Consider the following 24870-nt stretch of genomic DNA (forward strand, 5'->3'; position numbering starts at 1 on the left):
TTCCATATTGCAACTCACTGTCAGTTACCAATATAATCTATACAAACTCCTCAAATTGCCAGATACCTGTTCTTTGTAAGCTATGCAAACCCTTTTGCAAGCTTTGTATTTTGTGCTAATCTATGCTTGAATTGTTTCTGTAGCCCCAGAAGAACCATACTAATGGCATTGATGATGACTCTAAATTTGCTCAGGCCCCGCAGTTATTTGCTCCGAAGAGTCTGGTTCTGGTGTCTCAGTTGGATCACACCGAGGTGTTCAGGGTAAGAGCCTAGTGGAAGAGGCGGGAAGTTGCATTTTTATGAAAATTCTGATACATTTTATTGTTTCAAGGGCAATACAAATTTCTTAAATGCAGTAAACATAATGTGGAGCAAATTTGGCAGTTGTTTTGATGAATGAAAAAATATCAGGAACAGATGAACACTGAATGACTGATCGATTTGTTATTCTTGTAATAAGCACAACATTGCTGACAATGCACATTAAATTTAGCAAACATTCAAGTGCACTTCATAGAAGTATCATCATAAATACCTGACCTCCAATTATATTTTTTTGGCATGGTGTGACAAAAAATTAAGTTGAACTTAAGGCGAGAGGTGAAAAATGTGACTACGGATGGAGAATTCCAGAGCATTGGACTTGAATAGCTGTAGCATGGCTGCTCCAAGTGTGGCAATGTAAAGGGAATGCACGGTTAGGTCAGAATTGGAAGAATGCAAAGGTTATGGACCTTTTCCAAGAGAAAGCTAGAGAAATGGGAGGGCATTCCTAAAACATGAAAAAGCAATGAAGTATTTGGATTCAGGTCAGCAAATGTGACAGGTGGACCAACCAAACTTCAAATTAGGATACAGAATTTCAGTTGTCCTTGTAGTTTATGAAAGATGGAAAATGAGATCAACCAGGAGAGCATCAGAATAGACAAACCTAGAGGTGAAACAGTCATTAATGAAGGTTTCAACACACATGAACTGTATTTGGGATGGAAACAAGCTCTATTCTCCATACCCAGACATAGCATTGCGTTTTGAGTGCTGTTTATATTAAATCTGTTTGTGATTTGGGCCATTTGAAAGACTTTTACCTGTGACTGTGCCTGTTACAGCTTCCAGTGTCTATATGTCTGTGTCCTGGCCTGGGATCAGGGAGGTGGTGAGAGAAGGCCAAGAGGTTTAGTACTTAATATTATGTAGCTGTCAAGCTGTCATAGTGATTGCCTTTATTTACCACTGCATGATATGGTGTGTGAAAGTACTGTGATCCCTGACCTTTAATCTCTTGGGATGTCTTATTTTTTCTCTTGTGCAGAATTGTCTGGGATTAATCTACACGATTTATATTGATAGCCTCAATTTTCCATTGGAGACAGTGATTGGAAATCTGCTAACTTGCATCGTCCCAATCACAGGAGGATCTCAGGTCAGTCTGAGAGCAATGTATTACTCTCACTTTCCATTCATAACTCCCTTTGGCGAGAGACTTGAGTGAAGGGGAGAAGAAACTATTGATTTGGATTAAAACTCAGAGTACATATATGTGTGCAGTTGTCGATTCCCTCGAATATTTGAATTTTCTTCCTTTATAAGAAGCACAGGTCAGTGTATGGAACATGTGCAAGTGCAGCTGCCAGTAGCTCACAGCATCAGTATTGTAATGTGAAGGCTGTGCACTATTCCAAGAGTGGATTAGGAGGTGAAAGTTTTCTAGGTAGTTATTTTACGATATCTGCCAGGCAACAAAAATGCTCTGCAGCCTTAGAATACTCTGTCATTATTTGTTTGTGAGCTGAAGATGTGTTTCAGCTAAAAACTGTTCCACCTCCCCCAACCTCCAGTTATTTGCTATTCTCCCTATCATTTTCCATATCCTTTAATATCTGTCCAGATAATGAGGGATGAGAGCACCTTCAAAATAATTGTGCAAGTGCGTGAGAGATTGCGTTGATAGGGAAGGGGGAGAGAAAATCAAAGCCTTTTAAATTAGAAGGGAGAACAGGGATTGGAAAGCAAAAGAAGCTGAGAGGAATGAGAAAAAAACTGAGCAGAAAGAAGCAGGAGAAAACAGATGAGCAAAATGTGATCAAAGGATAAAGGATGAACTGTGATCACACTGTCAACTGGGCAGGCACGTGCCCTGTGTGACCTTAGTTAATGCTGCACTGGAAGTATGAAATATTCTTATCTACTGTGTATCTATCTTTGTTGCTACCCTAGACATTAAGGGAGGAAGGGTATGAACCTGTTTCTGTTTCAATTATCATTGTTAAAAATCTACATTGCTGTGTGGAGGGAGGTTGCCTGAGCTCTGGATAATGTGTCAGAAATAGAAGCAAAGGAAGTAGGAGCAATATGAGCCTGCTCTGCCATTAATAATATTACAGCTGACCATGCAACTCAATTCCTGCTTTTTCTCCATATCTTTAAATCCCTTTAGTCTTTATAACTATATCTGACTCCTGGAAAACATTTAACATTTTGGCCATAACTCCTTTCTGTGGTAGAGAATTGTACAAGCTCATCATTGGGTGAAGAAATTTCTCCTCATTTCAGTCTTAAATGGCCTACCCTGTATCTTTAGACTATGGCTCCTGGGTACTGGACTCCCTGGTTATCTGGAACATTCTTCCTGCATTATGCTGTGTGGTTCAGTTAGAACTTCATAGGTTTCTATGAGATACACCCTTACTTTCAAAACTTCAGTGAATATAGTCCTAACCTAGAGTGTCTCTTCATACATTGGTCCTGCCATCTCAGGAATCAGTCTGGTAGAACCTTCATTCACTCCTATAGCTGATTGTAAATGCAAATTTTTATTATTTCTGACTCCATAAACCACCTCAAGCTTGATTGCTGTCAGGGATCACAAGGGTTACTGCAGTGCTGTCACATTTCATGGTCATCTCAGAATTTAGAATATTGTGTCAAATTGGAAGCCCAGGAATATTTGCATGATATCGGGAAGTATTTTCATAGAATTCTGAAGAAAATAGCACAGAAACAATTGATCTAGTCCAACCGGCCCAAGCTAGTGTTAATGTTGCAGCTGAGCCTCCTATGTTTATCTACTTCATCTCAGTCTTCAATAGATTTTTCTGCTCCCTTTTCTCTCATGTATTCATTTCGTGTCTTTCTGAACAGATCAAAGTTAATTGCATTTGCACATTCCATATGAGAATAAACCTTTCTGTTTCTCTAATGTATTTATTAGTAAATGTCTTGTATTTATGGCCTTTTGTTTTGGATATCCTTACGTAGAAAGGTCCTCTCTGCACCTACCCGTTGCAAATGATTCAAAGTTTTAAGTAGACTGATTGGGTTGCGTCTTAAGTAACTTCTAAGTAAAAAAAGATGCCATTGTACTCATTGTTTCCTGATGGTTGTAATCTCTCAGTTCTGATGGCATCCTTGTAAATCTTTTTTATAATTTGTCCAGTAAAGATAGGACCAATCTTAAACGAGGAATCAAGCGGGCTAAAAGGGGTCATGAAATAGCTTTGGCGAGCAGAATTAAGGAGAATCCCAAAGCATTTTATTCTTATATAAGAAGCAAGTAGGTAACTAGAGAAAGGATTTGTCCACTAAAGGATAATGAAGGAAAGCTGTGTGTCGAACCTGAGAGAATGGGTGACGTTCTGAATGATTACTTTGCATCAGTGTTCACTGAGGAGAGGAACATAATGAATGTTGAGATAGAAGTTTGATTAGTCTGGATCATAAGTAGAGATGATGTGTTGGGTATGCTCAAGGTTATTAAGGTGGACACATCCCCAGGACCAGATGGGATCTATTCCAGGTTGCTGAGGGAGGCGAGAGAGGAAATAGCTGGGGTCCTGACGGATATCTTTATGGCATCCTTAAACACAGGTGAGGTGCCGGAGGACTGGAAGGTTGCTAATGTACCCCTGTACAAGAAGGGTAATAGGGATATTCTGGGTAACTACAGACCAGTGAGCCTGATGTCAGTGGTGGGAAAGTTGCTGGAGAAGGTACTGAGGGATAGGATCTATTTATAGTTAGAAAAGAATGGGCTTATCAGTGATAGGCAACATGGTTTTGTGTGGGGGAGATCGTGCCATACCAACTTAATAGAGTTCTTTGAGGAAGTGACCAAGTTGATAGATGAAGGAAGGGCTGTTGATGTCATACACATAGACTTTAGTAAGGCATTTGATAAGGTTCCCCACAGTAAACTAATAAAGAAAGTGAAGTCACATGCTGTGCAGAGTGTTCAACCATAAAGAACTGGTTGAGCAACAGGAGACAGAGAGTGGTAGTTGAAGAGAGTTTCTCGAAATGGAGAAAGGTGACCAGTGGTGTTCCACAGGGATCAGAGCTTGGGCCACTGTTGTTTGTGATATGCATAAATGATCTGGAAGAGGGCACTGTTGGTATGATCAGCAAGTTTGCAGATGACACGATTGCTATGTAAAAATGTGATAATGTAGTGATAAAAAACCTGCGTCAAAGAAGAGCAAGATGTCGTGAGCTGAGTGGCCTGGGCAGAATCCAAACTGAGCTTCATTGAGTATGTTATTACAGAGCAGGTGCTGCTTGTTAACACTATTGAGGATTCATTCCATCACTCTACTGATGATCGAGAGTAGACTAATGGAGTGATAATTGACTGAGTTGGATTTATCCTGCTTTTTATGTGCGGGACATAGTTGGGCAATTTTCCACACTGGGTGGATGCCAATGTTATAACAGCTTGGCTAGGGGAGTGGCAGATTCTTGTGCACAAGTCTTCCATATTATTGTTGGAATGTTGTCAAGGCCCGTGGCTTTTGCAGTATCCAATATCTCTAACCATTTCTTGATATCATGTGGAGTGATTCGAATTGGCCTTATCTCTTGTACTGACATGCTGGGCTCATCCATCACTGAGGATTGAGATATTTGTGGAGTCGCCTCCTCTAATGAATTGTTTAATTGTCCACACCATTCACAACTGGATGTGGCAGGACTGCAGAGCTGTGATCTGATCCTTTGGTTGTGGGAGTGCTTAGATCTGTCTATCACCTCATTGGCATGCAGGTAGTCCTGTTCGGTAGCTTCAGGCTGACACCTCATTTTGAGGTATGCCTGGTGCTGGTCCTGGTATGCCCTCCTGCACTTTTCATTGCATCAGGGTTGATCCCCTGACTTTGATGATAGTTGATTACAGATGGTGGCTCAGTGGTTAGCACTGCTATCTCACAGCGCAAGGGACCCAGGTTCAGTTCCAGCCTTGGGCGCCTGTCTGTGTGGAGTTTGCACGTTCTCCCTGTTTCCTCCGGATGCTGTCGTTTCCTCGCACAGTCCAAAGATGTGCAGGTTAGGTGAATTGGCCATCCGAAATTGCCTATAGTGTTCAGGGATGTGTTGGTTAGATGCATTAGTCAGGGGAGACAGGTAGGGGAATGGGTCTGGTTAGGATACTCTTCGGAGGGTTGTTGTGGACTTCTTGGGCCAAATGGCCTGTTTCCACACTGTAGGGATTCTATCATTCTATGGCTTTGGAATTTCAGAAGAGCATTGACAAGTTGGTGGAGTGCGCAGATAGGTGGCAATACTGATTTACAAGAATGATTCCAGGAAGGAGAAACTTCAGCTATGAGGATAGATTGAAGAAGTTGGGACTGTTTTCCTGGAGAGAAGGCTGAGAGAAGATAGTTTTTTTTAAAATCATGAGTGGGCTGGGTAGCGGCGTAGAGAGATGATGTTCCTACTTGGAAAAGAAAAATAGTGCGAGAGAATATAGATGTAAAGTGATGTACAAATGAAGTAAAGGTGATGTGAGGGAAAACTTTTTCACACATCAAGTACTTAGGGTGTGGAAAGCACGGCCTGGAAATGTGATTTGTGGCATTTAGAAAGAAATGAGATATTATTAGGTGACATCAGATGTGCTGTAGCAATTCTGTGATCAGATCAATTACATTTGCAAGCAAAGTTTCACTGTTTCAAATTTCCAAATAAGGCAAAGTACTTATGTGCGAAGCAAATTATTTTCAGGCAAATATCTGCTGAGTCATTCAGATTCCACTTGATTGAAAAAGCAAAGTTCTGCAGATGATGGAAACAGAATTAAAACGAAAACTACTGTAAGTACTCATGCAGACATACTACGAGTAGGCATTGGGCTTTTCAAATTTTCAGCCATTCTATATGATTGTGGCTGATCTGACAGTGCCTTCAGCTCTACATTCCTGTGTAGTCCAAAACAGTTTCTTAATCTCTGACCCAACACTCAGCAAAACAGCCATGAGTGAGCTGGACAGAGTATTTAGGGAGAGGCTTTTTTTGGTTGTAAAAGGATCAAGAGCAAGAGGGCATCGATATAAAATGATCTGCAAAAGAACTAAATATGATATGAGAGGAATATCACCACCTTAGATTCTTTTCCAGCATGCTGTCCAGATTTTCCTTTGCATTAATCCTGTTAATCTCTTGGAAAAAGAGCAGCTTCCCCATCCATCTTCCCAAAAAAAACCTCTGGAATTGTACTCTTTGTAACTAATTTTTTTTTCCCCAAGTTTTCTGACTCATTGCTGCCTTCCAATCGATCATATGTAACCTTTGGGAGAAAGAGTTCTTTACCAAATAGAGTGGTCAAGGTTAGAAAGAAAGTCATCAGATGAAACCTAAAATTAAATGTAGAAAAGATTGTATAGTTTTAGGTAACTGTCAGGCAGGAAAATATGAACAAGGTGACAAAAAAGTGATATGTTTTGCAAAAAAAGAATAAATTGTGAAAATGTGTTGCATGTATAGTGATTATAATAGACAATAAAGTGGTGTCAAGGTTAATGTGGATCTTTAAAAACAGATGTATAAAATTGCAAATGAAAATAAGGAATTGACCAATCCCCCTGAGATTTGATGGTTACTATCTCAGGACTTTAAAGAAAGGCGACAAAATTGCAGACTTTTGACTCCTAAGGTTCCAAATTTCTTTCTCTTCAGAAATTATCCCTCCAGGTTGGAAAACTGAAAAGATAGCTCTGATATTTAAAAAAAATTATGAGGGGAGAAATCAGGAAGTTGTAAACTTCTTTGTTAGAACTATTGTGGAATATTAATGGAATCTGTAAGAGCAGAGTGACTGGGCACTTAACGAATTTTGTTGATTAAGAAACCTCAAAATGGATTTGCAAAAGTTCAGTTATGTCTCTCAAACAATTAAAATTTTGAGAAAGTGCCAGAAGTTTACAAATCGCTGGTTGAGCCTTGTGTAGTTCACCAATGCCTTTTAAGCATGGAAATGTGCTATTCTTGCCTGGCTAATATGTGACTTCAGATCCATGGTAATATGGTTGAGCTCAACTACCTTCAGGGCAATCAGTGATGGGCAATAACTGCTGGCCTAGTCAGCAATGCTCGCACCCCATGAACAATTGAAAGAAAAATAGTGTTGTGGACAATACTGGGCAGAGTACTTCAGGAAAATGTAGAGGCCTTAGGATACAGAGGACGTTTGCCAGAATATCACTGGACTAGAAGAGAGAATCAGTTATGAGAAGTTGGAAGCTGCTATAACAGAACACGTTGAGTTGACTTAGAGGTTTTTAAGATGATGAGACATTTTGACAAAAGGTACAGAGAAAATTTGTTCCCTTCATGAATGGATCAATATACAGAGATCATAGTTTGAAATTAACATTATTAACAAAAGGTCAATAGGGCTGATATGGCAAAAGAATTGTCACTGAATATTGTTGAGATCTGAAATTTTGTACCTGAAAAGATGGATGAAGTTGATATCATAAGGTATTTTAAAAAGAGCTGGACATAAGATTGAGCACGAGGAGCTTTCTGGTTGATGGGCAAAGTGGAGAGATGGGATGAAGTTATTGCAATAAGCCATCATCCATGTCTTCCTCTGATTCTGCATTACCCTTTGAAATTATACCATTAGTTTATATTCTTCCTATTAAGTATATGACACCCCACACTTCTGTATTAAATTTAATTTGCCATATGTCCAATTCACCAATCTTAAATACTCTAGAGATTTGTTACTTTCTCCTGCGTTGTATTTTGCGTTAGAGCCTCTCTGATTTGCAAGTTTTAAAAACATTACCCTGTGTGGTCCTGGTCATAAATGTATATCACAAACAGCAATGGTTATAATACCCACTGTGGGGAATACCACTATATACTTCCCTTCAGTCTGAGAAACAATCCTCCATCACTATGATCTACTTTTCATCACTTAGCCAATTTAATAACCACACTAACCGCTATTCTTTTAATTTGGTAAATTCTGGATGTACGTTTGCTCGCTGAGATGAAAGGTTTATTTTCAGACGTTTCGTCACCATACAAGATATCTCATCAGTGAGCCTCCACTGAAGCATTGATGTTAGTGACCTGCTGTCTATTTGTGTTTAGGTTTCCTTGGGTTGGTGATGTCAGTTCCTGTTCTTTTTCTCAGAGGGTGGGAAACGGGGTCTAAGTCAGTGTGTTTGTTGTTAGAGTTCTGATTGGAGTGCCATGCTTCTAGGAATTCTTGTGCGAGTCTTTGTTCGGCTTGTCCTAGCACAGATCTGTTGTCCCAGTTTGAAGTGGTGTCCTTCCTCATCTGTATGTAAGGATACTTGTGAGAGTGGGTCATGTTTTTTTTTGGCTAGTTGATGTTCACATATCCTGGTGGCTAATTTTCTGCCTGTTTGTCCAATGTAGTGTTTGTTACAGTTCTTACAAGGTATTTTGTAAATGACATTAGTTTTGCTTGTTGTCTGTATAGGGTCTTCTAAGTTCATTAGCTGCTGTTTTAGTGTGTTGGTGGATTTGTGTGCTATCATGATGCCAAGGGCTCTGAGTAGTCTGGCATCTTTGATGTAGGGGAGTGTGGCTAGGGTTTCTGGATGCGTTTTTCTCCTTGTTTGACAGACAATTGTACAGTGTATTCAAAAAGAACAATTACCCAATGAACACAGTCTGCCAGTTTCTCAGCAACAAACCTAAACAAGCAGACAAAACCCCAGCCACTCACCCCTGCATCAAAGACATCTCGGAAATGACTGCCATACTACTCAGACCTCTTGGCATCATGGTAGCCCACAAACCCACCAACACACTAAAACAGCAGCCAATGAACTTGAAAAACCCCATACAGACAACAAGCAAAACTAATGTCATTTTCAAAATACCATGCAAGAACTGTAACAAACACTACATTGGACAAACAGGCAGAAAACTAGCCATCAGAATACATGAACATCAACTCACCACAAGTATCCTTACATACAGATGAGAAAGGACAGCACTTCGACTGGGACTACACATCCATCCTAGGACAAGCCAAACATAGACTCGCATGAGAATACCTAAATGCTTGTCATTCCAGTCAGAACTCTAACAACAAACACATCGACTTGGACTCTGTTTACCACCCTCTGAGAAAAAGAATAGGAACTGACATCGTCACAGGAACTGACATCACCAACCCAAGGAAACCTAAACACATAAATAGAAAGTGGGTCACTAACATCAGTGCTTCACAAGCCTGTATATCGATATGAACTGATATGTTAGACACAAACCTTTTCTGGTGGTGCAAGACTCCAGGAGAACAGTACATATCCTTAAAATCAAACCACATAGGAGAATTTTAGAAAAATGTAGTAAAAATGTTAGCTAAGTTAATTTTGAGAGTTTGAAAGATTCTTGCTCGCCAAAATTGTCAAGGAATGTGGAGGCAAAGCAGGTGAATGGAATTTGGATGTAGATCAGCAATCAGCTTATTTACTGCTGAAACTGGCTCAAGAACAGAATGTCCCCATCGCGCTCGCGCTCGCGCTCGCGCTCTCTCTCTCTCTCTCTCTCTCTCGAGCCCCCTCCTCATTCCTCTCCTCTGCTCGTGCACTCTCTCACTTACACCCCCTCCCCAGTATTAAAGGATGAGATAAATAAGTTGATCAGTAGAAGAATCAAGGATTATGGGGTAAGGACAGGAAGGTGAATGTGAGGAATGTCAGATCAGCCATGTTCCTCTTGAATGATAGAGCAGGCTTGAAGGGCTGAATGAAATACTCCTATTCCTATTTCTTATGGCCTCTCTAACTCTTAAATTTGATGTTCTGTTCCATTCAATGAGGAAAGTTCTATCTGTTGCTACATCTAGTTGAATCAAACCAGCTCAGTGTTTGTCAAATATTCTCTTACAATTCCTGCTTATTTACCTTCTCAGAGAACCATTTCACTGGGAGCGGGAGATCGTCAGGTGATACAGACCCCTATTAGTGATGCTCTGCCCGTCAGTGGCTGCAGTGTTGCACTGTTACTCAAGCAGCTTGGTATGTATCTGAATTTTATGTGTATTATTAGGCTGTATCAGTCTGGCTGCTGAATAGGATCATGATGCTGTCTGGGTTTTTAATATTCTCAAATTCCATTGATGCTGGCTGCAACTGCTATAGTGCTATAGTATAATTTCTATAGTGTAAAAAGAAACTGTTGGAAATATTTGGGTTAGGCATCGGCTGTGGTGAAAGAAACTAAGTCAATGTTTTAGGTTGGTAATGCTCTGTCAAGTCTTCAGTTTGATGCACAACTTCAGTTTCTCCCACCACAGATGTCGCCAGGTCTGTTGAATATTTCCAATATTTTCTGTTTTTATTTTAGATTTTCAGCATTCACAATACTCTCATTAATTTCCACAACTTGCTTCAACTAAATGAGTTAAAGAAGGTCCAATCAGTTATTTCTACAGCTTTGATTGTACTACTCATGCTTTAGTCATATCATACTGTCATATCAACATGATCCAAAGGGGTATCAGGTCACTGGTGTTGACTGCTCAGATGACAAGTTGCACAGGATTGAAACTGTTTAGATACTGTCAGCCACTTCACTGGGGGTCCTCTCTTTTGCCCTTCAATCAAGGGGGTCTCTGCCTGGGAATGGAGCTCAGAACCTCTGAAAGCATTCACTTCTCCCTTTCCAACCTCTTTCTCTGCCACCACCCCTATATTTCTCTCCTCTTCCTCGGTTTCTCTGCCCTGCCAGTTATGGAGGGAATGGATAATTAAGTTAGAAGGTGAGGTATTGAAGATGTTTTGTCTTGGGTTTTTTTAGAACTAAAATGTTGGAGCTGTGTCCATTCAGACAAGTGAGGAGTGATCTATCATAATCCTGGAATGTATCTTTTAGATGATGGAAAAGCCTGGGCAAGTGAATCACTCACTGATTACCCATCACTTTAAAACTGTAGGTTATATTGTCTTTCCTCATTCTTCATTCATAATGCATTCCTTTGCTCCCATGCACTTAATTTTATCTGGCCTGCGTCTGCCTCTTTCTCTAATGCAGCATCTTAGGGATCATTCAGATCTTTGTGCCTATGCTTGTTCTTTAAATGATCCACCCTATTAGTCCCTTTTGCCTGTTCCTTCAAAAGGTCCAGAGCTTGCTTTATCCAGTATCCTTTCGAAAGTTATTATAGAATCCATTCCTCCATTCTTTAAGGCAGTACATTCTAAATTACTGCATTTTATTTTCATGTCTTTTGTTCTTTTGCTGTGTCCATACAATTCTTCCATTGGAAGCATTTTCTCTTCTTTATCCTCTTGAAACCTCTGAATACTTGAATATCTCCTCCAAATCTTTTCGGATTTCTCTGGTCTAAGGAGACCAAGCCTAACTTTTCCAGTAATGCCAGGTATTATCATATTTATCACATTTGCACCTTTCATGTTAGCTCTATTGTTTGTGTTACATTCAAGTTCAGGTCACTAGTGTACCCCCAAAAAAAGTGGCTTTCATATCAACCCATGGGGAACAACCTTGCACACTTACTACCTGTCCAAAAGCAGCCATTCAGAATAACCACTGACAAACAAATCAGGGTGTTAGAAACTCTTAAGGAAGGCAGTCCCTTTGGTGAGGAAGTAAGTTGACTTTTCATGAACTTAGAGATTTTACAAATAAGTATTGAGCTCAGGTAAATGGGGAAGATGGACAAACAGGAAGGTCTGTGATGTGGTGAAAGCAGGTGTTCGCTACAATGTTTGTTTATTGTTTTTGCCACATTTGGATCCAAACTGCACTGTCCCTTTAATGTTTGCTTTGCTTACCCCTAGCTTGCCCACATAGTAATGACAGTGTGATGAGAAATGTTTCTTCAGAAGTATTGGAGCTAAGATATCTCATTTATTTTAGCTTTATTGTACAGATGGAGCTTAGAATGCTGTTTCCTTTTTGAGCAAATTTAACTTGTTCCCTTTGTTTTGGCTGAATTGGAAGTTTGATGGTTAGGGTAGCTGAATTTCAAAAATGTTGATTTTTCAGGCCGCCATATCTTGGTTTGTGTTTGTTTGATTTGTTTCGCAGACAGTATAAATGAGTATTTCTGGTTAGCCTTGAACATCATGGAGACTACTGAATTTGCATTTGATGTTGCTTTGTAGTAAATTTATAAAATGGTGCTGTTCTACCTTTACAGTTCCTCCAATAGGTGCAGTAACTTTGGCAGGGGGAGACTGCTCTTCGTTGTTGATATATAGTACATACAGAGATGGAAATGTGTTGCTGGAAAAGCGCAGCAGGTCAGGCAGCATCTAGGGAACAGGAGAATCGACGTTTCGGGCATTAGCCCTTCTTCAGGAATGAGCCCTTCCTGAAGAAGGGCTAATGCCCGAAACGTCGATTCTCCTGTTCCCTAGATGCTGCCTGACCTGCTGCGCTTTTCCAGCAACACATTTCCATCTCTGATCTCCAGCATCTGCAGACCTCACTTTCTCCATATAGTACATACAATCAGATACTCAAAGTTCAAAATAGGAACTTTTCTTACAAAATCAGACATGTACTCTATATTCACAGCAATGTATATTATAACGGCTCTAAGCTGTTGAGAGTAAGGTATATTCTCATATGTATTAATTGTCTTTTCATAGTTTCCAACCTTGTAATTTGTTTTCTTTATTCTTTGTTACCTTTTACTAGGCATTAACAATGTACTGGAGCTTTTCTGTGCTGCCCTAACCGAACACAAGATTTTGTTCCTGTCATCCAGTTACCAGAGACTGACAGAGGCCTGTCGAGCTCTTCTTGCTCTCATGTTCCCTCTAAAATATAGGTAACTAGGGGAAGACCAATGCATTTAGAGGATGCAGTTGTATTTGGGGTGCAAATACACTGTCATTCAGAGAAACTAGTATATTGAAGGTTTCGTGGGTGTTTGCGTGATATAGCTGAACTGTCTGAGCAGATAAAATTGAATTTCCACTCATGTGAATATTGTATAGTGGCAAATGCTTTACAAGCATCTCTCTGATACTGTGTTAAAGGCCATAAAGTTCAAAAGAACATGTCAGTTTTTTTGTTTTTGCTGAGGGAGGTGGGGAAAGGAAATGTTTCGTGGAGTTTGGGAAGGAGGAAATGGGAGGGTGGAGTGGTGAGAACACAGGAAGTGCGAGGCTGACTAGGATTATGGGCTCAGTCGTGGAGGTGGTTTGTGGGAATGTTTGTTTCTTCTGGGATTGTCATGAATGAACCTTTGCCTTGTGTTCTGATAGTTTTACATATATCCCAATTTTACCGGCTCAACTTCTTGAAGTGCTGAGCAGTCCCACGCCTTTCATCATTGGAATCCATTCCTCCTTCCGAGCAGATATGCAGGACCTGGTGAGTGCACTTTATAATGCCATCTATTTAGTCATACCTTGTCCACTGAGAGTTCTGCCACTCTCTGAAATATTTGTTTGCAATCTAAAGTTAGTGAATATTATTTTCAATTGTACTACTCATGTATTTTTAATACTGACATGCAGTTGAGAGAGAAAATTTGGGGTTGGGAGAGAATAGTGAAGTGGGTAAGGATGTATAGGTAAAGGAGGATAGGGAAAGTTGGAGGAGCATTTGGGCGCCTGGTTATGTGCAAAATGTGCACCTCTGGGTGAATCTTAATGTGGGTAGGATGGTAGATGAGACTGTGGTGAGAGAGTTGGGGATGAGGCATATGTTTGTGTGTATAGAGAGGAGAAGACAGATGTTGTTGAGGTGTTTTTTTTGAAAATGCTTTTCTTCCCCCTGTAGTTGGATGTGATTGTGGCTGATCTGGATGGCGGCACAGTTGTGATTCCAGAGTGCATCCACATTTCGGTCCTGCCAGAACCTTACCTCCTCCAAACTCAAACAACACTTTCCATGGTAAGAAATGTTTAATTGGATCAGACTGCTGATGGATGCTGTAATGTGGAATATTGTTGCACAGAACCTGTGGACATGATTGGGCATCTTCTTCAGTTGTGTTGAGATATTGTGCAATTTTAGATTAAGAAACGGAGAAAATCAAAGGTGAACGTCTGCGTTGCTGAGAAGAAGTAATTACTGAATTGCTGGCTGCCTATTTTGGTTGAGTCAATAATAGTATCTGCAGGGAAATTACAGCAAAATACCAGCACTGTAGAGTAGTAGAATGAAGGATTTCAGTTACCCAAAAACTGGAACACTGGGAGTATAAGGGGCAAGTATTCTTAGATTGCCTTACGAAGAGTTTCCTTACAGCAGTATGTGTCCTGTCCAAAAAGAAGGATGATGCATTGTTGGGTCTGGTCCTTGGAAATGAGGTGGGCCAAGTAGATCATGGGGTAAACATTTAGAAGGCAATGATCATTGTATCAGAATGGTTTCGGAGAGTAACATGCAAGTAGGTCCGGGAAGGCAGTAGGTGTTCAGAAGGAGTGAATGAGGGATGCCCATTTACATAGAATTGTAGAGCATTACTGAGGGGCTCTTAGGTAGTGTAGACCGCTATATCTCCAAAGCCTGAGGCTGTTTCTTTCAGTAGTGTGACAGTGAGATTGTTCTAGAAATCATAAAGTGCTTCCTGGTCGTAACTGACAGGCCCAAATGTACCCACTGAGTCTTGAAGGGCCAATTGTGAGAACTTGTTCCATCACCCGAAGGGTCAATATTTCAGAGGACGCCTCTGATTTCAGATTTAAAGCTAATTGTCGAAAGGACAGGATGATGGCTCAGTGGTTAGCACTGCTGCCTCACATTGTTAGGGACCCAGGTTCGATTCCACCCTGGGGTGGCTGTCTGTGTGGAGTTTGTGCATTCTCCCTGTGTCTGCGTGGGTTACCTCCCACAGTCCAAAGATGCGCTGGTTAGGTGGATTGACTATGGGAAGTGCAGGGTTACAGGGATAAGATAGGGGTGTGGGTTGGGTAAGATGCTCTTCGGAGGGTCGGTATGCATTCGAAGGGCCAAATGGCCTGCTTCCACATTGTAGGAATTCTATCTATTCTATGAACCAAAGTTCTTATGCCATAGCAGGTTTTGCAAAAAGTGCCCATAAAATGGGGAACGGGCAGAAGGCAGCAATCTGACCCATTGTATTGGTGTTTTGCTAATTGTCCTAAGGAGCAGTCACATAATTTAAAATCAGGGCTTAGTGAAGTATTCAAAAAGGGAAATGATCAACTACAGGATAATCGTGAAAGAGCCAGGAGAGTGACACCCTGGAGCAGGGCCTTTGGCGGTTGGCGGCATCATGGCTTGTTACTGTTCGATATGTAGCAGTGGCAGGGGCATGGATCAGGATTTTGGCAGTTGGAGATCAAGCTCAGTGCAGGAAGAGCAAGTCCAACATGGTGGTCAGGGATGGTTCCCAGCGTCTGCCTTAGCGGTGATAGCAGACAGCTCAAAGTTGACTGGAGTGCAGGCCCAAGCAGAGGAGATTGAGCCCTTGTAAGGATTGCGAGCCCAGCATGGCTAAGCACTTGTTAACAATACAATTGTCTTTAATTTTATTTCTTTACTTTTCTACTTAATACTAAGAAGGGCTGTAATGTTTAATTTTTAACTTTGTTTCTTTAGTTTTCTACTTTATATCTAAGATTTTGCACCTAGATACCTTTGTACCCAAGATGGTCCCGGGAATGGTGACACTGTACACTTTTCACTCTACTCAAGCACAGAAGTACATGTGACAATAACATTTAATTTTAATCAAGAGAAAACTATTAGCACAGAGTGGCCTTTAATGGTCCAAGAACAGAGTTGGCAGGATTTATTGGAATAAGATTGGTGAGAAAAACATTAACTTAACAATGGGCTGCCTTCAAAGGCCAAATGTTTTAGGTACTATTAAGCTTTCTTGCCTCAAATGGGGAAGTTAGGACAAGCTGAGTGAACGAAATGGGGCAGATTAGAGCTTTCGGAATGAAGAGGAGGTAGAAATGAACATTTGAAGGAAAATTAGTGCTTCTGCCAAGTGTAAGGCATAAAATACAAATGAGAATCCACAGGAATTCTGAAGGTTTTGGGGAGGTGAAAAGACAATTAAAAGAAGCAAAGAGGGACTGAGAGGGACAAAAGTAGCAGCTACAGTAAAAGAAATTTCAGAAGTCTTCAATAGGCACATAAATAGCAAAAGAATGGTTAAAGAGGGAATAGGGTCAGTCAAAGGCCAAAAAGGGGACTTATCCATGGAGCCAGAGAGGCTGCCTGAGGGGTTAAATAAATACTTTACATCCATCTTTACAAAACAGTCGTTGCTACTTGTGCCATGCTGACAGAGAAGGAAGCTCTTGTCACTAGAAGGTTCAAAATTATTAAGGAAATAAATCTTGGATGATTTGTTGGCCCTTAAGGTTAACAAGGCAATGGGATGAGGGAGAAGTAGCCATTTGCATACAGAAATGGCTCAAAGGTTGAAGACAGAAGGTAGTGCTTGAGGGTTGTTTTTCAGACTGGAGGCCTGTGACCAGTAGCGTGCCACAGGGATCAGTGGCACAATGAGGACCGTTATATCTCCAAAGCCTGAGGCTGTTTCTTTCAGTAGTGTGACCGTGAGATTGTTCTAGAAATCGTAAAGTGCTTCCTGGTCATAACTGACAGGCCCAACTATACCCACTGAGTCTTGAAGGGCCAATTGTGAGAACTTTTTGTCATTTATATAAGTCCACTACTTTTTGTCATTTATATAAATGATTTGGATATGAACATAGGAGGTATAGTTAGTAGTTTGCAGGTGACACCTAAATTGGAGGTGTAGTGGACAGTGAGCAAGGCTATCTCAGATTACAACGGGATCTTGATCAGCTGGGCCAATGGGCTGAGGAGTGGCAGATGGAGTTTAATTTAGATAATATGAGGTGCTGCATTTTAGGAGAGTAAATCTTAGCAGGACTTAAACACTTAATGGTAAGGGCCTAGGGAGTGTTGTTGAACAAAGAGACCTTAGAGGGCAGGTTCGTAGCTCCTTGAAAGTAGAGTCATAGGTAGATAGGATAGTGAAGAAGGCATTTGGTATGCTTTCCTTTTTGTCAGAGCATTGAGTATAGGAGTTGGGAGGTCATGTTGTGGCTGTACAGGATGTTGGTTAGGCCAATTTTGAGATATTGCGTGCAATTCTGGTCTCTATCCAATCAGAAGGACATTGTGAAACTTGAAAGGTTCAGAAAAGATTCAAGGATGTTGCCAGGGTTGGAGGATTTGAGCTATAAGAAGAGGCTGAATAGGCTGGGGCTGTTTTACCTGGAGCATTGGAGGCTGAGGGGTGACCTTATAGAGGTTTATAAAATCATGAGTGGCAGAGATAGGATAAATAGACAAAGTCTTTTCCCTGTGGTGGGGGAGTTAAGAACCAGAGGGCATAGGTTTAGGGTGAGAGGGGAAAGATATAAAAGAGACCTAAAGGGCAACTTTTTCACACAGAGGGTGGTGAGTGTATGGAATGAGCCGCCAGAGGAAGTGGTGGAGGCTTGTACAGTTGCAACATTTAAGAGGCATCTGGATGGGTTTATGAATAGGAAGAGTTTGGAGGGATATGGGCCGGGTGCTGTCAAATGGGACTAGATTAGATTGGGATATTTGGTTGGCATGGATGGGTTGGACCGAAGGGTCTGCTTCCGTGCTGTACATCTCTATGACTCCAAGTGAGTGTAGGAATTGTGGGGGCAATGGAACCTTTGTCTTTTCTGAACTTTGGAACATAGGAACAGGCGTAAGCTATTCAGCCCCTCAAGTCACTTTCATTGTTCAATGAGATCATGGCTGATCTGTGGCCTAAATCTATATGTTTGCCGTTGGCCCATATCCTGTAATACTTAACTAAAATATGTCTATCTCAAATTTAAAGTTAACAACTGATTCAGCATCTATTGTTGTTTGTGGAAATCTATTCCAAAAATCTACTATCCTTTTTGTTATAGAAGTGCTTCCTAACATCTCTTCTGAACAGTCTGGTCCTAATGTTCAGACTATGTCCCCTAGTTTGAGTATCCTCAAACAGTGGAAAAAGTTTATCATTATCTATCCTGTTGTTTCCTGTTAATATCTTGTAGACTTCAATCAGATCACTCCATAACGACTAACATTCTAGAGAAGATAGGCCTAATTTATGTACTTTCTTCATAAAAGAGTTCATGAAGCCCAGGTATCATTCTTGTAAATTTATATTGTACCTCCTTCCAGGGCCAATGTATCCTTACTGAGGTGTGGTGCCCAGATCTGCTTACAGTACTCCATGTAGGGTCTAATCAGGGTTTTGTATAACTGCTGCATCTTTGGACTCTAGTTCTCTTGCTAGGATTCCATTAGATTTTCTCACTATTTTCTGCATCTGTTCATGGCATTTTTAAGATCAATGCACCTGAACCCTCAAGTGTCTTTGGACATCCTCTAGGTATTTAACTATCAAGAAAGTACCCTCATCTATTCTTTCCCAGTCCAAAATAGATAATCTCACACTTGCTTTCATTGAGCTCCATCTGCCACAATTTTGCTCATTCACTCAGTCTATCAGCATCCTTTTGTAATTTTATGCTATCATCTGCATTTCTACAATGCCCAGCCTAACCTTGTGTCGTCATCATATTTGGAAAAATGATGTTCCACACCATTATCCAAAGCATTAATAAACAATGTAAATAATTGAGGCCCCAATACAGATTTTGATGTTATACCACTGGTCACATCCTGCCAGTTTCACAATAAAGCTAATTCATGTCCATTTGTTCATTCATGTGAGTGCCTATTCATACACGAGTGCCTATTCATTATTCCTACTTTCTGTAGTTTGCCACTCAACCAATTCCCCAGCCATGTCAGCATCTTGCCCTCATTTCTGTGGGTTTCCATCTTAGTTAACAGTAGCTTATACAGGACTGTAGAGGGACTCTCGGAAGACATTCCATATCCATTACCGTAGTCATCTCGTCAAAGAATTCATTGAGGTTTGTCAGGCATGACCTACCTATCATGAATCCATGCTGGCTTTCCCTGATTAATTGAAAAATTAAGTTACCCTATTCTTGATTATAAGAGTCAAACAATTTCCCCTCTACAGATGTTAGGCTCATGGGTCTGTAATTCCCTGATTTTCCTCTTTTGCTCTTCTTAAAAAACAGAGTGGTATGCAATTTATCAATCCAAAGGGACAACTCTTGTGTCTGGGGAGCTCTGAATGTTTATAGTTAGGCTGTCTATAATGTGTCCCCTTATTTCCTTTAACACCATCTGTTGGAAATTGTCAGGTACCGGGAGTTTATCTCTATTTAATTTCATTAATTTCCTTATTACTGATGTTTTAATTAGGTTAGTTTTATTTTGTGCATGTTCCCAATCTATTCTTCATATCCTTGGGGCATCCAGCAAGCTATCATCTTTTGCTGCTGTAAATACTGAGGCAAAGTAATTACTCAACATCAACCTGAAACTCATCAGGTCTGGCAGCATCTGTGGGAAGAAAGCAGAGTTAACGTCGAGTCTGGTGTCTCTTTATTAGTCATCGGACCTGAAATATTAACTCTGCTTTTTTCCCCACAGATGCTGCCAGACCTGAATTTCCCCAGCAATTTCTGTTTTTGTTTCAGATCTGCAGCGTCCATTATTTTTTTGTTTTATTTTAATTATTCAAAATGTCTGCCATTTCCCATAACCACTGACAATGCTGCCACTTTCAGTCTTTAGTGGGCCATTGTTGTTCCTCACCACTCTCACTCTGTTTTTGTAACGATAAAATTTCTTATTGATTTTCATGTCCCTGGCATAATCCCTTTTATTAGCTCTTATAAGCTACTTTGACCCTTGGTCTTTGTATCTTTCCCATTCAGCAGTATCTGTGTTGGTTTTTGCATTTTTGTAAGCCTTTTTGTTTAGTTGTATGTTGTCTGTTAGCTCTTTAGTTGTCCGTGGCTGTTTTTCTATGAAGTGGAGCTTTTCCTTCACGAGTATAAACTGGTTTTGTATTGTGTTAAATTTTTTTAACATCTCCACTGTTCTTCAGTTGTTTTACCTGTTCACAGATTTTCCCTTTAGCTGTCTCATCTCGCTAAAGGCAGCCTTGCATAAAGCTGAAACTCAAGTAGCTGATTCATGCTTTTCATTTTGAAATGCTAGATTGATCTCTATCATATTATGATCACTATTCGATAAATGTTCATGCATATTTAGGTGACTAACTAAATCCAACTCGTTATTTGTTACTAAATCCATTGTTGCTTGTCCCCTTGTTGCATCTAGGATATACTGTTGGAGGAAACTATCCTGGACACACTCTAGAAATCCACTGTCTTTCGATTAGATGCTTATCTGCTTTCCTAATCTATGTTAAAAGTTAAATCCCCTGTTGATAATACTCTGTCTTTGCTGCACACTTTGCTCATTTCTTCATTCATGCATTCTAGCACTTCACAGCTGCTACCACGGGATCTGTGCACAACATCTATTACAGTTTTTTAATGCTTTTATGTTCCTCAGTTCCCCCCCATACTGTTTCCACTGAATGATTTCCCCTCATTATATCCCCCCCCCCCTCACCTTTTGTTTCAAATCAATACAGCTAATCCATGTCTTTGTATTTTTCCCTGCCCATCCTATAAACCTTATAACGTGGCATATTGAGTTACTAATCCTGACCACCCTCCAGCCATATCTTGGTAATGGCTAGAATATCATAATCTTCTGTCTGAATTTCTGTCTGCAGCTCATTTAATTTATTCCTTATGCTCCATTGCATTCGTACATAGAACTGTTATTTGGGTCATATGCTGTACCTGTTCTTCAGCACTGATGTTTTATTCACACGTTCATTATTTTTCTCTTCCAGTTTAATCATGTGCATCTTCTAGTTTTGCAGATACCTGCTGTATCTAAAGTAGGATTCCTGACAGTTTCTTTACTCTTTCCTGTTAGTTGATTTTAAAACTGGATTGATTTCTCCAAGCATTCCCTCATTCCCAGTTTTGTAATTTAGTCCTTGTGACCACCCTGTCTTCCGTGAGGATATTGGTCTCAGGTCAGTTTAGGTAGAGCTGTGTCCCAACAGTACAGTTCTTTCCTGTTCTAATACTGGTGCCAGTGCCCTATGAAAGGCAACATCTCTTTCCTGCACCACGTCTTTAATCACACTTTTACATCTCTATATGCCAATTTGCATGTGGCTCGCGTAATAATCCAGAGATTATAACTCTTAAATTTCTGTTCTTTAAATTCGTTCCTAATTTCTGAAGCTCCCCGAACATGACCTCTTGCCTACTCTTGCTTATGTTGTTGGTCCCAATATAGCCATCAACAAATGGATCCTTCTCCTCCCTCTCCACTATCTTTTTAGGCTGGTTCAGCATGTCCCTTACCTTGACACCAGGCGAACAATATGCAATGGGGAACTTTCAATACTGCTTACAAATGATGCTATGTATAATCCTAATTATTATTCATTGCAACTTTTTTTTTGGTTCTCCGACTTGAGTGGTCTCCATGGTTCGCTCGCCTATCCTCCCAACGGTCCTTTTTCTCATCACCACAGGTGGCAGGTACCTCATGCCTGTTGAACATTGTCAGCTGTTGAGGCTCCTGCAGTGGGCATGAGGCAGAAGACTAGACAATTGCAGACATTATGGCGTTGTTCAAGAAAGGTTGAATGGGTTGGTTTTTCCAGTACATACCAGTTAATTATAGTTTGTTTCCAGAAGTTGCCCCACCAATCATCCAGGATAGAATTAATAGTCATATGGAAAAGGCATGTTAATTATGATGAATCAGCACTGATTTCTAAAGCAGAAATTGTGTTTAGCTATCTTGAGTTTTTTTGAAGAGGTAGCAGAAAGGGTTAATGAGAGCAACACTGTTGATGTGATATACTTGGATTTGAATGAAGTTATGGATCATGGTATAATGGACAATAGCAGTGTGAATGCAAACTTGGACCCTCTGAGAAAAAGAACCGGAGCCGACATTGCCACAGGGATGACATCGCCAACCCACGGAAACCTAAACACACCATAGAAAGCAGGTTATAACACCAGTACTTCACCAGAGACTCACTGATGATGTTACCTCGGATGGTGATGAAACATCTGAAAATGAAACTTTTAGATCAGAGAGCAAACTTACATCCAAACTTTGTTTGAGTTTTACTCTCTCTAGTTTATATTCAGTTAAAGAATTGTTGAATGTTATGAGAAAAGAATCCCAGTTATTAAGGAGTAAGTAAACATTTCTTGGAGCCTGCTGAAAGCTATTTGCGTTTTCCAGTGACTTCAGAATTAAGTGTCTCCAATAGAATGCCTCATTCAATAATTCTGTAAAGACCTATACTCATTGTTGAAATTTATTAATTAGAATTAGAATTCCTGTAGTGTGGAAACAGGCCCTTTGGCCCAACAAATCCACACTGAACCTCCGAAGAGTAACCCACACAGACCTATTCTCTTACTACTCAGCATTTACCCCTGACTAATGCACCTAACCTACACATCCCTGCACATTATGGGCAATTTAGCAGTGCCAATTCACCTAACTGCACATCTTTGGATTGTGGGAGGAAACCGGACCACCTGGAGGAAACCCACACAGACACGAGGAGAATGCCCTGAGTCTGGAATCGAACCTGGGCCTCTGGTGCTGTGAGGCAGCAGTGCTCACCACTGAGCCATCATGCTCAAACTGGCAAATGACAACTTTTATTTTCTTTCTAATTTATGTTTTAAGTGTGTGTGTGTGTGTGTGAGAGAGAGAAAATGAGAGACTGGGGGTTATGACCAAAAGGTTGGGTTAAAATCATATGCCTTAATTAAATTACCTTGTTTAGTTTTGCACTGCTAAAGTTGCAGAATTAATAAATTGTTCATTTCTGTTTAAGTTGTATACTTGGTGTCTGATATCTGTTATTCTTAAAATCTGGTTAGGAACAGTTGGGCAATTTTGAGGATCATTGAATATTTTAACTTCACTGTGTTGTGAATCCAGTGATAAAGAGTTAATTTAGTTTGGCTTACTGTCCCTGTCGTAACAATAGAAATCTGTTCTAACTGTGTCAGCAACCGCTCCCACAATGGACAGTGGATCTTTATAATGAAAAGCTTTGGGAGGATTTGCGGCACATGAGATTTCTAATAAAGTTTTACACATTTTAAAATTCTTATTTTCCATAATTTTTTCACAGGTTTTAGACCCAGAGTTGGAATATGCAGATTATGCTTTTCCACCTCCCTCTACATTAGCCTCTTCAATGAAATACCAGGTATAGTAATGGATAAGACTTTGGAATTAACAAATGACATGACATCCTTTTTAGTCATTTCTAGATTTTTTTTAGATTAGATTAGATTAGATTACTTACAGTGTGGAAACAGGCCCTTCGGCCCAACAAGTCCACACCGACCCGCCGAAGCGTAACCCACCCATACCCCTACATTTACCCCTTTACCTAACACACATCATTGATAAACAAAGACTCTATAACTCTGTTTGCACAGTCATTAACCCATAATTTGCTGCAAAAGCATCCTTGATTCCTTTTTAATGAAAACTACTTATCCTGAATAAACAGCATTTCTGTACAGTTAAACAACAAGTAATCATTATTCTCCTGTTAGAACGGTGACTCTATCAACAATTAGACTGAGTGATTAAATTAATTCACCAAATAAATAAGCAGCAACATGGGTAACCCTTAACTTGAATTAATTAGAACCATATACAATTATGAATGAGCTCTTAGTCTGCTGACTAAATATTGACCTGCAATGACTGCTCCTGCTGCCTGAATAAATTATATTAATAAATAATGTTGAATTGCTAGGTTTAAGAAGACTTAGGTTGAGTCATTAGTCTAAGATGGTAAATTTTCTGTACCTTACAACTTTTTTTTTCAGTAAAACCTGAGAGGTTACCCTTTCTTATACAAACATATGAAATAGGAACAGAAGTAGATCATTTGGCCCCTCAGGCCTGCTTTGCCATTCAATAAGATTATTGCAGATCTTTTTGTTTCAAATTCTCTGTTCCCACCTAACGCTGAAAATCCTTGATTCCTGTGCCTGGAAAGAATCTGTCCAAATTTGTCTTAAAAACATGCGATGGCTCTGCCTCCACCATTTTCTGAGGCAGTGTTCCAAAGTTTCAGCACCCTGAGAGATAAAAATTCTTTTCATCTCTAACCTGAAAGGGTGACCACTAGTCCTTGACCCACAGGAGGAAATATCCTTTACAGTCCACCTTGTCAAGATCATTCAAGATCTTAAACTTAAATTATGTCACCTTCACTCTCCTACACTCCAGAGGTTTAAAAAAATGTCCATTCTGTCCCCAACCTATCCTCATAAGACAACCAGCTCATTCCAGGTGTCAATCTAGTAAACCTCCTCCGCGTCCCATATATTTACAAGGCAAAAGTGAAGACTGCAGATGCTGGAAACCAGAGTTTAGATCAGAGTGGTGCTGGAAAAGCACAGCAGGTCAGGCAGCATCCGAGGAGCAGGAAAATTGACGTTTCGGGCAAAAGCCCTTCATCAGGAATGGTCACGACCACCTGATGAAGGAGCAGTGCTTCCGATTAAACCTGTTGGACTATAACCTGGTGTTGTGAGATTTTTAACTATGTATGAGGGAGGATGTTTCCAGAGGACTGGCGGCTTTTACAATA

The 24870-nt window shown here is 40.3% G+C and overlaps 1 protein-coding gene across 2 annotated transcripts in view; it reads left to right on the plus strand.

Annotated features, from left to right (window-relative positions):
• The window catches only part of sbf1 (SET binding factor 1), a 200780-nt gene that overhangs the window by 110514 nt on the left and 65396 nt on the right, over positions 1 to 24870 (plus strand). For both annotated transcript variants that reach the window (XM_087999478.1, XM_087999479.1), the window contains exons 4-10: positions 144 to 263; positions 1315 to 1425; positions 10180 to 10285; positions 12936 to 13068; positions 13508 to 13616; positions 14028 to 14141; positions 23389 to 23466. In XM_087999478.1, the coding sequence (XP_087855604.1) occupies positions 144 to 263; positions 1315 to 1425; positions 10180 to 10285; positions 12936 to 13068; positions 13508 to 13616; positions 14028 to 14141; positions 23389 to 23466 (771 nt within the window). The remainder of the gene's footprint in view (positions 1 to 143; positions 264 to 1314; positions 1426 to 10179; positions 10286 to 12935; positions 13069 to 13507; positions 13617 to 14027; positions 14142 to 23388; positions 23467 to 24870) is intronic.

This window comes from Chiloscyllium plagiosum, unplaced genomic scaffold (genome assembly GCF_037043375.1).
Source record: "Chiloscyllium plagiosum isolate Xiang-an unplaced genomic scaffold, Cpla_swu_hap1 HiC_scaffold_23, whole genome shotgun sequence".
Taxonomy (NCBI): Eukaryota; Metazoa; Chordata; class Chondrichthyes; order Orectolobiformes; family Hemiscylliidae; genus Chiloscyllium; species Chiloscyllium plagiosum.